The sequence below is a fragment of the Puma concolor genome, chromosome B1 (genome assembly GCF_028749965.1).
Source record: "Puma concolor isolate L17-30 chromosome B1, mPumCon1.1.hap2, whole genome shotgun sequence".
NCBI lineage: Eukaryota > Metazoa > Chordata > Mammalia > Carnivora > Felidae > Puma > Puma concolor.
Genome location: NC_141670.1, coordinates 122,850,276 through 122,866,778, shown reverse-complemented (window position 1 = coordinate 122,866,778; position 16,503 = coordinate 122,850,276). Strand labels below are relative to the sequence as shown.

Genomic DNA, 16,503 nt, shown 5'->3' with positions numbered 1-16,503 from the left:
AGTCATTTCCCAAGACAGCTGTCATGAGGATACAACCAGAGATGTAGAGGTTATAGTTCTTATTTAATTAGTTATTCTTAGCTGCTTGCATATGTACTCCTTATATTTATCCAATTCTTTTGTAGGATGGCTTACACTTCCAATTTTATGGTTAAATGCTTGTTTCATATTAGACCTTGAGTGAGATCATTGGTGCCTCCCAAAATGAAGATGCCACGAATTAGCACGTCAGTAAATGTAATGCTGACTTATTGAATAGAATGGCTTTACCTAAAATTAGACAATCTTTTCTAATCCAGTTTCATATACATTCACTTTATCCTTAATTTCTAGAGAAATTAATGGATTTTTTTCTATTCAGTCCTAGAATACACGTGTTATATGACATATATATGTTTTTGCTAAAATGGGGCATTTCTTTAAAGGCCATTTTTAACATTAAGGTAGAGTTCTCTGAAGATAAACAATTCATTTTTATAGACCCCTCTGCCTGTGCACTTTTGCTTATCTGAGACTAGTCTCATCAATTCACCTTGACCCTAGGTGGTAATTGCTGAGCACTAAAGTAAGAAAAAATCCCAAGGGTGTGCTCATTAAAACCAGACTCAAGGGGCACCTCGGTGGCTCAGTCAGTTGAGCATCCGACTTCAGCTCAGGTCATGATCTCACGGTTTGTGGGTTGGAGCCCTGCTTCAGGCTCTGTGCTGACAGCTCGGAGCCTGGAGCCTGCTTCAGACTCTGCGTCTCCCTCTCTCTCTGCCCTTCCCCAACTCATGCTGTCTCACTCTTTCAAAAATAAACACATTAAAAAATTAAAAAAAAAAAAAAAACAAAACCAGACTCAATAGTAGGAAATTCTTAAGCGAGCAGCAGTTAGATAGAATTATAATGGGATTGCAGGTTCAGTAAAGTTGATAAAGGCTGTCTATAATTGAATCCTCTCCTTTATCAGTCACATTCAAACGTTCTGCGTATTTATCGCCGTGAATGAAGATATGTCCGTTACTCACTGGAATAAGAGGGGCTGGCTGAAGAAGAGCTTGCATTTTTTGCATCCTCAGTATCTATTATTTTAAGAAAGAAAAAAAAAATAAATCACCTTTGGTTAACGTATGCCATTTTCCCAGTCCTTCCCCACCCACCCTCTCCTCCCATTTAAGCAAGCCTCTGTGATCTATAAGTATGATGCTTCAAGCGGAAAACAACAACAACAACAACCCCCCCCCCCAAAAAAAAAACTATCTCATTCTGAAAGGGCTCTGTTTTGTACATCAAGTTTGGTAGGGAGTTAATGTATACAACTTGATGAGTTTGGACAAAGGTATATACCTGTGAAACTATCATCACAAGCAAGGTAATAGATAAATCTATCACTTGCAAAGTTTGCTTGTGTCCCTGCAGTTTTGTTTTGTATTTCGATTATACCTCAATAAAGCTTTTTTAAAAAGACTGTAGGGTTTTCTTGGTGAGAAGAGATCAAGTAACCAAGCTTCCACTCATATTACACAGAAGTCATACCTTGAAACTGGGAGATGTTTCCTGGAATTGTTATTGATATTGAGGGTAATGTACTGGCATTAGAAGGTGATGTCTCTGGATGTAGAGTGTTAACTGTAGGGAAATCACAAATGCAGTCAGACGAGGGTATTGGTTCTTCTTACTGAATTTCTTTGTGGCTGTAAACAGTTTGCATTTCTGAAGACCCGTGAAAATGGTTTATTGTTGAATAATAAGATACATACAACCGTACACTTAATCATAAGTTCATCTATTCTTCCTGTAAAGACGATTAAATTTGGAATCACAAAACCTGGGCGTCAGCATCACGTCTTCGAGAATTGGCCAAGAAAACTTGAGCAAGTCTCTTTTCCTAAGCTGCTGCCTTTATCACCTGCTTCATGAAATTCTTGTGGGATGTGAATCTATTCAAAAACAGTACTCACATTTCAGATATTACAACTTTGGCGGATGGTGGTTTGTTTTTTTTTTCCCCACTGTACTTAAAATAGACATAAATGCATAGGACTTCAGATTTTATCGTGTTTCTTGGTGGTTGAAGAAAAGATTGCAGTTGAGGCTTTGATTAGAAGGATTGGCTGGGGAAAATATCAAGGAAAATTCCTTCATTTGCACCTTTGAAGCTCAGTAGTTGTTTATATTTATGTGCCTTCTTTAGAAGAACTGCTGCTTGGTTGCATTTCTGCCACTGTCCATGCTCTTTTCTTCCAAAGGAAATATTAATTTTAACTTATTATTATTCTCATTAATGTGTTTACTTAAGTCAACATCTGCAACCTTCAATCAGAAGGACTGAAACAAAAAATTATAAATAAAGTTGCATTATTCAAAACCCACTGATCTCAATAAGTTGCAAAGAAATATAAATACCTAAGTGCTTCGTAAACTTAAAGCATCTATCCTCGTGAATTTGGGATAAAGCACAGTTTGCGTTTCGAATGATTTTGGAAAAGAATTATTTTTCTTTTTTTTTTTTTTTTTTTTTTTTTTTTTTTTAAATTGTTTTTTCAACGTTTATTTATTTTTGGGACAGAGAGAGACAGAGCATGAACGGGGGAGGGGCAGAGAGAGAGGGAGACACAGAATCGGAAACAGGCTCCAGGCTCCGAGCCATCAGCCCAGAGCCCGACGCGGGGCTCGAACTCACGGACCGCGAGATCGTGACCTGGCTGAAGTCGGACGCTTAACCGACTGCGCCACCCAGGCGCCCCAAGAATTATTTTTCAAAGAATGCAGTTCAAAAGGATTTCTTTTTATCACACCTGCTTGGCTTGTCTCGCTGCTAAATTTTAAGTTCTGGCAGTGTGAAGGCCATAACCCCCACCATCCTCCACCTGGAGCTCTAACTACAGTGGGTGTGCAGTGATACGTAGCTGACTGCTTGGCTGCACCAAGAGGCATCTCTTACAATTTTGGCCCCCTTAGGAGTATGGGTGCCATGTATAATTGCACCAAAGAAATTGATATCGCCTATGACTGCCTTGGATCCTTCTTTCTTTGCCACCCACAGTCCATCGCGCATTGCATGCTCATGCATTTTTGACATCTGTGGGGGAAGAATGATGTTTCGAGTCTGTACCGTTCTTGCCATGCAAGGGATCTGTGGGAGGAAGCTAGATATATGCCCATAAGAACAAAGAAAAATGTCAGACTAGTGCACTAAACAGGCAGAAAAAGAAGTACTAAATGAAAGACTGGGAACTAGCTGAAACCTTGGTACTTTTAGTTGTTTTTTCCAGCGTCAAGTGTTTTAGTGAGAATTGCTCTTTTGATTGTGTTGGTAGAGAGCAAGATGGCTGATTAAATTACCAATGGCATTAATTCACCTGGGATTTCCCAAGGCTTAATTTTCAAGACTCCAAATCTTATCTTACTACCTTCTCTCTTTTTAAAAAAAAATGTTTATTTTGAGAGTGAGTGAGAGCAGAGGGAGAGGGAGAGAGAGAGAGAGAGAATCCCAAGCAGGCTTTGCACTGTCAGCACAGAGCCCAACGTGGGGCTCAGTCTCATGAACCCGGAGATCATGACCTGAGCCAAAATCAAGAGTCGGATGCTTAACCAATAAAGACATCCAGGTGCCCCTATCTTACTACCTTCTCACAGATAAGCTAAATGGCTATAATTCTAAATATAACCTATGTGGTTTATATAAAACTCCAAACTTTCCTACTTCAAACATGTTGATAGTCCAGTGCAAATTCTTAGTGCTGATGATCCATAGGTTAACCCTTCAAGAAGAGTTAACCCTTCTTGAAAGAAGAATTTATTGGCTCTTTGGACAAAGAGTTTAAATTTTTTGTTTTTCTTTTAACTGAAATGTTCAGTTAATAAATCATTTCTGAAACCAGTACATCTACACACACGCAATTACACACACACACATACACACACACTTTACCTCTAATAATGTGCAGTGCCTTCTGGTGTTTTGTTTTCTCTTGTCTTTTATTTAATATTTACAATATTGGTCATGACCCACTTATGGAAATTAACTTACAGGTTTGAGATAGCCTATTAGAATGCTCATATTGATGAAATTGTTATTCTTGGCTTAATTCATAAATTGTGGGCCTAATGGAATTCTTTCTGTGACTAAGATATAAGGATCCATGGTGTGTTCAGAGCTGATAATCTCTGTGGATTTTGTTGAGACTCTATCATCCTATATTACTATTAAAGCAGCATTGGCAGAAGATGTACAAGAGAAATATAGTGGAGTATTTAAGAGCATGATTCTGAAGCCAGAGTACATGGGTTCAAATCTGACTATAGAACTGGTTTCCTGGAGAATGTTGGGCAAGTCACTTAACCTCTTTTTTTTTTTTAATGTTTATTTATTTTTGAAAGAGAGAGAGAGCATGGTCAGGGGAGAGTCAGAGAGAGAGGGAGACAGGATCTGAAGCAGACTCCACACTGTCAGGCAGAGCCAGATGTGGGGCTCGAACCCATGAACCATGAGATCATGACCTTGGCTGAAGTTGACACTTAACCAACTGAGATACCCAGCTGCCCCCTCATCCTTTTTAAATTTATTTATTTTGAGAGTGAGGGTGAGAGTGCAAGCTGGGGAGGGGCAGAGAGAGAGAGGGGGAGAGAATCTCAAGCAGGCTCCATGCTTTCAGCACAGAGCCCGAGGTGGGGGCTTGATTCCATGACCCCAGGATCATGATCTGAGCTGAAATCAAGAATTAGATGCTCTACTGACCACACAGGTGCCCCAGGTCATTTAACCTCTTTGTGCTTGAGTTTCCACATGTACAAATGGTGATTATAATAGTTCTATATCATAGTGTTATAAAAGTTAAATGAGTAAAATTATATTTAAATTGCTTAGAAGAGTACTTGATACTAATATATTTATATTATATATACTATTATTATAATATCATAATATAATATGATATATGCTATATTATTATGCTATATTATTATATTATATTATTTTATAATAATATATTTTTTATTATATTGTGATTAGGCCTCTAAAGAGTTGTACCTTTCACCCAAAGTCAATTTGTCTAACTTTCTCAAAAAATTCTTAGTGTAAAAATATATGCAATAGACTTTATGGGTACCTCCATGTTTCTAGATGCTTCTTTTCTCTAGCCAGGAACCGGAATAACTGAAGTATATAGTGCTCTTAGATGACATAGATTTACTGTTTGACCCTCACTTTTGGTGATTGTAACGATTATTTAATTTCAGATATGTTCTGTCATAATTTAAATATAGTTTGCAAGGCCAATGCTTGGAACAGGCTGTTTGAGGTAGAGACCCTCAGAACCAAGTCTGTTGTAACAAGGTGCATCCAAATTTACCCCACTGGCATCAGACAGTGGCATATTATTTGGCCCTTGCTGTAAAGCAATTACCTGATGAATCATTGGGCATTTTAAAGACAGAAGGCCTTATTGATATCTCAGCGTACCTGTGGTGGCAGTGAGAATGAGCCTTAGAAAACTCTAACTACAGGAAGTGTAATTGACCAAGGTTCCCCACCTGCTTTCTGAAATTCATTGCTGTGTTCTTGCTGATGCCGTGCCTCTCCTAGGCTGAGCCTAACAGGCCTGTTTCTGGGAGCCGTAAACTCCTCTGAGGAGAGACTGGGGCTGCAGGAGTCCCTGATGGCCTTTTTAGAGGAGGGTATATGTGATACATTGGTATTAATGGGAGAAAAGTGTGAGTGGCAATAGAGGATAAAACATTCTATATGAGAAAGAAAATACAGCTATATATTCTTTTTTTATTTCTTGTATGTTGCCTACACTTCTTTCTAAACACTTCTTTTTGCTTCTTTCTGAACACTTTCTAAACACTTTCTAAACTTTCCAGACGCTTTTTTTAAAAATTTCTTTTTAAGTGTATTTATTTATTTTGGGAGAGACAGAGACAGTGCAAGTGGGGGAGGGGCAGGGAGAGAGAATCCCAAGAAGGCTCCACACCACCAGCACAGAGCCTGATGCATGTCTTGAAACCATTAAGCTGTAAGATCATGACCTAAGCCGAAACCAAGAGTCACACGCTTAACCGACTGAGCCACGCAGGCGCATGTTTCTAAACGCTTTCTAAACTTTCTAAACATTTTCTAAACAGTTCTTTTTACTTCTTTCTAAACACTTTCTTTTTTACACTTAAAGAAGTACCTAAGGGGTTAAACTTAATTGAATTGAATGATTGTTTCCCATTATTTATAAATAACTGGGACATGTGTTTAAATTGCAATTTGGTGGATTCATGTCTCATTTTAAAAAATAACTTTTGAGCATTTGACACAATGAGTCATTCCTCCTGAACACCTTTGCCTCATGTGACCTCCGGTAGAGCACAGCTTATGGGCTAATCTTCTTGGTCTCTTTGGCTGGTTCCTCCTTTATCTGACTCGATCTTGGAGGGTCCCAGGGCTTAGTCCGCAGTTCTCCTCTCTAACTATGCTAATTTCTTTGATGATCTCATTCAATTTCAAGGCTTAAATACAATATCAATGCTAATGATCCCCTGATTTATATTTCCAGACCTCATTCTTAAACTCCAGATTCATAAAGCCACCTGCTTATTCAGCAAATAATAAACATCTTAAATTCCACGTGTCCAAACTTGAACTTCTATTTTATCTTTAGCCTTCCCATCTGGCAATCATTCCTTCCAGTGGTTCAGGCCAAAGATCTCACAGCTATTTTTGCCTCATCTTTTATAACCTATCCTACATGCAGGATCACCAGGAATATATCTATTGGTTTCACCTCCAAAATATATGCAGAATTTGGAGACTTCATGCCACCTACCCTGTGACTATGCTGGTCCAAGCCAACACCATCTCTCTCCTGGAAAACTACCAAAGTATTTTTGCTTCATCTGACAGTCTTTTCTTAGCTCTCAGATTTATATTTATAAAATATGAGTCAGACCATGTCACTACTTTGCTCAGAACCCCTAATGTTTCCCCATTTCTCTTATGGAAAAAGCCAAAGCCCTTGCAATAATCCTCCAAATCCTAGGCAATCTGCCTGGCAAGTCCCCTGCCCCCATACCTCACTAACTCTAGAAGTTCCCAAACACACTGGGCCTCTCCTCAAGTTCTAGATCTGCCAGGATCCTCTTCCTCTACATATTGGTTTTCTTACTTCCTTGTATATACTTAAGTCTTTTCAGGAAAGCTCACCTTGACCACATTTTTCAGTACTGTGAAATGGTCCCCACCTTTCTTCACCTCTCCGGCACTCACGATCCCTCCTTCCTACAGTGCTGTGCATTTTCTCTTTCTTATAACACTTACCATCTTCTAAGTGAGATCCTTGAGGTCAAGGATAATATTTTGCTCACTGGTGTCTCCCAAATGTTAGAACAGTGTCTGGAAGTACAGTCCATAAGCCTTTGCTCTATGGATAAACAATTTTTTTTTGTAGAAATGACTACTGTTAAAGATAAAATGAATTAATGAGCGTACCTTTTGAATCTTAATATTTGGACTGGTACCTATTTAAAATAATTGTGTCATTAGTATGTTCATCTGTTCTACAATAAGAAAAAAGTAGACAGCTACTCTGGGTCTAATAGGAGATATTGAAGGAAATACTATGGAGTACAAGAGGTATTTATTGCCTTTAAGGAGCTTACATTCTAATAGAAGAGGTGAGAAGCACAGCCCAAACTTGATAGATGTGAAACAAGAAATAAAGCATAAGACAGAACAATATGTCCGGGATCAAAATAAGAGAGACCCTGTTATTTCTTATTGAGTTTTACTTATGAGCTAACTCTTAACAAAAACGATCTGAGGAGCTTAAGCAATGATATATACCACGAGGTGAATACGATAGAAATAAGAAATCAGAACCAACGCAAATGGGTGAAACAAACAGGCTCCTTTTAAGAGTTAATAACAAACATAACACAGTTTCTGGTGCTCCTAGAAGAATTGACCCTGAGCATCCTGCAACTCAGGAAAAGGAAGCACAGTCTACTCTAGGCTTTCATTATCAGAGGGGAAAAAAAAGGTTTATTCTTTAAGTAAGTGGCATATAAGTGGTCAGGCAATAAATGCTGCGTGTATGGCTGGTACCATTGTGTTTTGGGAGGGGAATATGCTGATATGACCCCTGAAATCTCTTCTAGCTTTAAGATTTTGGTTTCTTGTCAAAGTTCCTTTTAATCCAGATTTTGTCATAGCTAGAACATATTTTTGCCTATAATGGCACCCTCTGTTTACTGAATGGGCAAAAAATATCAAAGGGGAAGTTTTCTGCTCTCATCAGACTTTACCTTTCTAACCTTGGCACACTGTTTTTTTTTTTTTTTTTTTAATGTTTCTTTGTTTCTTTTCTTTTCTTTTTTTTTTTTTTTTTTTTTTTTTTTTTTTGAGAGAGAGAGCATGAGCAGGGCTGGGATAGAGAGAGAAGGGGACAGAGGACCCAAAATGGGCTCTGCACTGACAGCAGCAAGCCCTATGCAGGGTTGGAACTCACGAACCATGAGATCATGACCTGAGCCGAAGTCCGATGATGCTCAACAGACTAAGCCACCCAAACGCCCTGACCTTGGCGCGTACTCTTAAAGCAATGCAGAAAAAGTTTTATCTCAAATCTCTTTCACTTTGCTTTGGGCCATTGGTGTGACTAACCTGAGGTTACAGAATCTTTTAACCCAGTAATAACTGTGAAAGATTTATTTACCTCGGGTAAGTTTTTGGAATTACATGTTGAAGAAAGAGGCTGAATTTTTTTGTGATTTGAATATGAATGGTTATTAATTTCCAGAAAGTTATATAATATACAAAGAATGAATGAGGCACCTTATTCTGAAACATTTTTAATCTCGTGCTTCCTACATGAGAGATTCTGTGGCTCTAAGACACAAGGTAACACATCTGACAGTAAGTAGAACTAAGACATAATAAACCAAGTAGGACTCACAACTTCTTTCTCCCTTCTCATTATACCATGTAACCAACGGATTTTAAGTGAGTTTAGTTCATCTTACTTGTTAATGGAACCATTATCGATGAGGCCAGTGACATCTTTTCTCCGCATTCTGAAAGGTTTAGAATGTTCTTACCCTTCCCCCAGCACAGACACATCATCTTACCTTAAATTTACAAGGTGGATAATATGACTTGAAAACACAGAGAAGCTTTACAATATGTAACTATGTCAGTGCTATGCTTTCTGAGAATGTGAGGGTAAGCTTTTCAAAATATAGGCATTAAAATATTAAATAGGATTTTTATTTTCCAATCCTTTCGGGACACTATGTGTTGTGGGAATTATTCTAAGTGTTTTACAGATGTTAACTCATTCAATCATTGTGTTGTAAATATTTTCATTTTACAAAGTGGAAACTGAAGCCCAGAGACATGAAGTGATTTGCCCAAGATGACAGAGCAAGTAGGTGGCAGAGTCGGGATTTGAATGCAGGCTCTAGAGTCTGTGCTGTCTATGCTGCCTGCTAGAGTATTTCAGCAGGAATGAGTTATAAGTCCGTGTCTCCTATTTTTGTTACATAAAATATAGTTTATTTAAATTTAGACTCCAATCAAGACAAGCTTCTTCTCATCAAAATGAACTAAACACCTCCTTCCTTCAACGGGCCAAACCAGACTATGCAGATACGTACAAGGAGAGAGAATTATTCCTAATATATTAAATAAAGCACATTGTAGATTTTATAAGGCACACACCATTAGTAGTAACATTGAAATGTATTGGTTTTTTTTTTTTTTTTATTTTTTTTTTTTTTAAATTTTTTTTTTTCAACGTTTATTTATTTTTGGGACAGAGAGAGACAGAGCATGAACGGGGGAGGGGCAGAGAGAGAGGGAGACACAGAATCAGAAACAGGCTCCAGGCTCCGAGCCATCAGCCCAGAGCCCGATGCGGGGCTCGAACTCACGAACCGCGAGATCGTGACCTGGCTGAAGTCGGACGCTTAACCGACTGCGCCACCCAGGCGCCCCGAAATGTATTGGTTTTTAAAGCAAACGCTGGGTAGCTAATCAGTCGAGACTGAGTTCTTATTGACCTTCTGTGTAGACTAGAGAGTCACAAGCCCTTTTTGGAGACTCAGCAGATTTCCAAACTAGAGGAGAAACCACCTAGCTATACCCAGATATATACAATTTCTTAAGTGAAACTTTATGGCAGACCCTACCACATAAATATTGACATACCCCATTAGTGAGTTCTTTTATTCTCAACCAATCTTTTAAACATTATACAATTTCCAGGTTAAAAAAAACAACAACAATAGACCTTTAGGTTTGCTATATGTATTTTTTCTAGCTCAAGTGGATTCTAACTGAACAATAGTGCCAAGATTCTGTCATTCAGAGTTGGAGTACTCAGATAACTAATTTTCTGTATAGAATGATCGATGCTTACATTATATGAATTCCTAGAGATCAGCAACCAATTCTCAAACATTACATAGGGTGTTGAGCGCAATGAATATGCCAGGAGGGAGTATCCTCCTTTTCAAAGGCCAGTGGTCACATTGGGTGGGATTTGTCATGTCTGTTCTGGCTTCTAATTTTCCATCAAAATTAACATCTACAACACAGTTGAAGTTGTGAAACACAGTAAAAGAAAGTAAAGAAGATGGGTACAATGAGATCTTTCACAAGTTGTACTGTCTACTATGGGAATGTTGCTGCAACAATTAATTTTATTTGTCAAGTTGACTTGGCCACTGAGTCCCCAGATATTTGGACAAGCACTAGTCTGGAAGTGTTTGTGATTATTTTTGAGGATATTAACATGTGGATTAGCAGACTGAATAAAGCAGACTGCTCTCCAATGTCGATGGCTCTCCATCCAATCAGTTGAAGGCCTGAATAGAATAAATTGGCTGAGTCTCAGTAAGAAATAAGGAGTGGGGCGCCTGGGTGGCTCAGTCGGTTGAGCGTCCTACTTTAGCTCAGGTCATCATCTCGTGGTTCATGAGTTTGAGCCCTACACTGGGCTTGCTGCGGTCAGCCTGTCAACTTGGAGCCTGCTTTGAGTCCTCTGTCCCCCCTCTCTCTTCCCCTCCCCTGCTTGCATGCTCTCTCTCTCTCTCACAAAAAATAAATAAAAGCATTAAAAAAAAAAAAGAAGGAGTAAAGAACAAATTATTCCTGCATCACTGTCTTGAGCTGGAACCTTGGTCTTTCCCTGCATTTGGACTCAAACTAAAATATTGGCTCTTTTTGGGTCTTGAGACCGCTGACTTATAGTCTGGAATTTAACCATTGGCTCTCTTGGTTCTCAGGCCTTGGACTGAATGTACACATTGCTCTCTCTTGGGTCTCTAGGTTTCCAGCTTGCCGACTGCAGATCTTGGGACTTCTCAGCTTTCAAAATGTATGAACCAATTCCATATAATAAATCTTTACACATAGATATATATAGTTTCTCTAGAGAACCCTGAGTAATATAGTTGTATTTTCCAGAAAGTTGAAGGCAACTGGCTTATTTATTTCCCCATACACTGAGGCATATTGGTCCATTTTTCTTCAAATCTAAGGTCTCTTATCAAAGAAATCAAGAGTTTCATTTTCAAGGACACGTTATTAGTTATGCTTGTCTGTGGAAAAGTGATAAGGCTAAAGAAAAGTGAATTCCATCATTGATTAAAATTGTTGTGATGGCTACATCATTCCTACGTATCTATGGAATAGATAGCCCTGCATCACTTTTTCTTTGCATTTCCTCGCTAGCTCTGAACTCAGAGCTAGAAAAATGAGTACGCAGAATAATCTGGAAGCTAGGCGGTCATTTCTTACACAAACATTTTCCTCATCTTTCTTAAACTGCTTTCCTAAATCTGATATATAACACAACCACAGCTAAAGGGGGAAAAATTTCTCCCTCCCCAATCTTAACATACAGTTAAGAAGTTTGAAGTTTGTCTATGACACATCATTGTAGACCTATATGGCTACTAAAATTATTACAGTTATTTACCATGCTGATTAGTTTTTGTTGGTAACCCTTAATGGCAGGCTCCATGTATCACTCACAACTATTAGCTAGTGTTACATGTAATAGAACAGAATGACTATTTATTAAATGTCCAGCTTAGTGGTGGTTGGTTGAATATATGGTTCTGTGTATTTAGTAGAGTATTATGCGAAATTTGTGGTCTTACCATATATATTACAGTGGGTAGTTGACGTTTGACCTTCCCACTTTAGACATGGAGCATGAATTCTTCAGACATGGAGCATGAATTCTTCATGCTTATCATCATTAAGCACAACCATCAACCTCATATTGCCTTTTCTCTATTAAATTGAATGAATGTTCATGTCTTCCAAACTTGATCAGTAATTTCCCTGTAACTATAATTATATTTTTTATTATGTTAGCCATTATATCTACATACAATTTCTTAGAATTGATGCTCTATGTATAGTTTCCCTTACTTACTTTGAATTCTCAAAAAGTCTTTATATGAAATAATCATCAATTTATATACCCTTAATAATATTTTTTGAAATCAGTGGTAAAAACATAGTTTTTCTAAGAAAATGAAAGATGGATGCATAATATGAAAGGAAATGCCAAATGTGAGAACCATATATGATGCATATTAGCTCATATTTATAAAAAGGAGGCAGTACTAATAATTCTGTGGGCTAGAATTCTACCTCAACTTTTACCTAAAAAAGAAATACTAAGTATTTCAAGTAAGATGCCTATTCTTGACCATATTTTTGATCAAACTGTTTCACAATTTGATATTTGAACACTTTTGATAACAAATGATTGAACAAACAAATGATTATAGTTGCCAACAGATATATAATTAATACCTTGTCATTAGACTTTTTTTTTCAGTGAGTCTGGACTTAGTCTTTACCTGTAACATATATCTTTGAAGTTAAAGACTGACTTTTCTTATAGTTTATAAAGTCAGTCTCATTTCTTTTTAGTACACTGATCAAATCAATGATGTGTTTATTATCTGTTTTAGAACTAGTTTCTATAGCTCAAACTATAAATGGTGTAAATGGGCTTTCTATTACAGTTAAAAATCAACTATAGTTAAAGCTAGCATTTTGTAAATTAATCTCTCAGAGGATTCTTCAGTGCCTCCTTAAAGGGAACTGATGATTTTGGCAGCTTCTCAATTGTCTTCCATCTGTAACTTCTCCTGGTTAACTAGTCCATGAAGCAGAAGGGAAGGACTTCTCCAGAACAGTGCAAACCATCAGCCAATGGATGCACTGTTTTTATGTTTTGTTTTGCTTTGTTTTTCCCGGTGCATTTTCTAGTGCATTTTAGACTATGCAAATGGAAGTAAGTATTTAAAAAAATACAGTGACACAGGAAAATAAAGAGAATTAATATAAAAATAACTTCTGAATTCATGAGATATATTGTGTAGAAGATAAATAATCAAATGTTAACAGCATAATCCTTTCAGGTTTGAGTTCCTTGAACACATGATGCAGGAGGTAGACTATGATGATTATTTAGTACATTTGCTCTGAAAATGGAGTCGCTCATAATTTTCACAGCTTTAGTTTTCTGGCTTCGTAAAAAAGTGACATGATCTTCTAAGTGTATTTCACATATTCCTCATTTTTATACGTACCATAGGTGAGCACGATTGAGAACCTAAGAGCTTTATCATTTATAAAAGTACGAGGTGGGATGTAGGAAGATAAAGTCTCCCAAATAATTACGATTTCAACACAACAGAAGGGTTCAATGGTACCATCTGCCTCTTCCCAACAATCTTTTTCGGTTTCTGTTGCGCCATCGTCCTAGATTTACTCATTTTAAAACTTAGGATAACAAAACAGGAGCACTTCTTGGAGTGATAATATTTTAGGCTTCACTGTGGTTTGTAACATCAAGTCTCTGACTGCCAGGATCAGGCTGTGTTGGGAAGCACAGAGAAGACAGAGACATACTATCTTTCTGGGAGAGGGCATGCCAACCACAGAAACAGATGGGGAAGAGCGGATTCTGGGCAGAGGACTCTTCCACAGGCTTCATGCATTTACCAGGACTGATACCACTCACTCTGGCCACAGGGCACTCAGGCACATCCTATACTCTGATCTGCATTTTATTTATTATTTATTTTTTTAATACAAGTTCTCTTAAACATGTTAGTTGTCATGTCATGTTTTCTCTTGTACTATTTCCTCTGCCCTCACACTGACTGATCTCCTTTTATCTCATTTTGGGGATCTTTCTCATGAATGTTCTCAGAGAGGAGAAAATGAACTTACCTGGTGTTTCTGTTGTTTTGATTGAACTCTGATTCTCAGCTTTAGAGAAAAGAAAAGAAAAGAAAATCACTACAAGGAAATGTTGACTGTCCCAATTTTTACAGGTCGTAAATGGTTATAGATCCTACTTCATTTCTGATGCACTTTTCTTTGAATCATAAAATCACAAGGTGTTCCTGGTTAGAAAGACTTTAGAGCGAAAGTCAGCCATTTTTTTTTTCTTAAGAGGCCAAATAGTAAATATTTTAGGCTTTGTGGGTCATAAGTCTCTGTAGCAACTATTCAACTTGCCGTTGTAGTGTGAATGCAGTCATGCATAACACCTAAAGAGTAGGTATGGCTGTGTTCCAATGAAACTTTACTTACAAAAACAGGTGGGGTGCTAGACCCCGTCTGTGGGCCACAGTTTGCTGAATCCTGTTTTAGAGCATCTGGTACAACTCCATATCCTCAATAAGCCAAGAAAATGCAGACAACTACAAATCCTTTGGGCAGGGCTTAATGAGTGACATGGCCATGTGTCATATTCCCACTAAGAGATGATGCATTTCCTGACCTGAGAGAGACTCAGGAAGGTTTGGACAGATACCTCTCAAACTCAGGGAATTCCTTTAACATAAACATAGTTCAGATGAGCTTTCTACAATAAAATTACTTGAAAAAATTACAATCAAAGATCACTTCAACAACTTTGAGTGTATGTACCATGAACAAAATCTGTCATGTGAAAAATAGAGAAAAACAGAGAAAATGATTTTAAAATAACCAGAAGCCCAATAGCGATAGTTTAAAATATCCATTTGACCCCTTTGTGTGTTCACTTGACCGCCTATCAGCATCTCGAATTTAACATGCTTAAAATAGAACTCTTGACTGGTATCCTTATATCTTCCTCTTCCCCCACTTTCTTGGTTCAGTGCATGGTAACATTGTCCCCCAGCTGCACATGCCAAAAAGTAGTAGCCTTCCGTGATTCTCCTCTTTTTCTCACCCCTATGGGCTTTGGCTTCAAAACATATTCCAAATATATTCATTAGTTAATTGGCTACTGTTCATCTAGCACTGATCTCTCTCCCTAGTACCTGCAATAGCCACCTAGAAAAATCTATTTAAATTTAAGCTTCACTACTCTAATGGCTTCCTATGCCTTTCACTATGGATGGTAAGTCTTTACAGGACATGACCCCCTGTTTCACCCTGATTGGTAGATAACATCATGGAGCTCTTCCTACCTTGGGTTTCTCTGCTGACTCTTCCCTGTGCCTTGGTGTTCTCTCAGGCTACGCTCTGGCTTCCTTCTATCTGTCGTGACTCTGCTCAGATGTCACCACTTAGAGAAGCCTTCTCCAACCACCTCACCTAAAGCAGACTCCTTATTTCTCTTCAAACTCCGCCACTCGGCTTCGTTTGCTCAACAGTCCTTTTATTACCACAGTGACATTTTTAAAATGTGCTTGCTGTCAGTTGAATATGACTCCAGGAGGACAAAGATGGCATGTTTTATTCAGAGCCACAATTTCAGTACCTATCACCAGGTCTCTAGTAAAAATGTGGAATGAGTGAGTGAGAATAGGAAATAACAATAGTAATAAATAAGACAAACTCTACTTACCTGAATTCGATTTTTCAGGGAAAAGAATGTGTTATTTAAAATTGCCAGTTGGACAGCACTCTCAACAATAGCCAAATTATGGAAAGAGCCTACATGTCCATCAACTGATGAATGGATCAAGAAATTGTGGTTTTTATACACAATGGAGTGCTACGTGGCAATGAGAAAGAATGAAATATGGCCCTTTGTAGCAACGTGGATGGAACTAGAGAGTGTGATGCTAAGTGAAATAAGCCATACAGAGAAAGACAGATACCATATGGTTTCACTCTTATGTGGATCCAGAGAAACTTAACAGAAGCCCATGGGGGAGGGGAAGGAAAAAAAAAAAGAAAGAGGTTAGAGTGGGAGAGAGCCAAAGCATAAGAGACTGTTAAAAACTGAGAACAAACTGAGGGCTGATGGGGGGCGGGAGGGAGGGGTGGGTGGGTGATGGGTATTGAGGAGGGCACCTTTTGGGATGAGCACTGGGTGTTGTATGGAAACCAATTTGACAATAAACTTCATATACAGAAAAATAAAATAAAATAAAATTGCTAGTTGGATAACTATAGCTACCATTAAGCATACTCTTATGATTAGTTCCACATATTATTTGCTGATGTCTGCAAGGGACAGACAATTACCATTCTGCAGATCTACAAATATTAGCTGA

General features: G+C 38.1%; 1 protein-coding gene across 2 annotated transcripts in view; it reads right to left on the bottom strand.

Annotated features, from left to right (window-relative positions):
* EMCN (endomucin) overlaps positions 1 to 16,503 on the bottom strand; it is a 103,100-nt gene that overhangs the window by 21,558 nt on the left and 65,039 nt on the right. The window contains exons 5-7 of one of the 2 annotated variants that reach the window (XM_086704510.1): positions 14,237 to 14,275; positions 1,519 to 1,611; positions 1,011 to 1,064 (exon numbers count right to left, since the gene is read on the bottom strand). In XM_086704510.1, coding sequence (XP_086560636.1) covers positions 1,011 to 1,064; positions 1,519 to 1,611; positions 14,237 to 14,275 — 186 coding nt within the window. The remainder of the gene's footprint in view (positions 1 to 1,010; positions 1,065 to 1,518; positions 1,612 to 14,236; positions 14,276 to 16,503) is intronic. The other variant, XM_086704511.1, reaches the window with a different exon arrangement.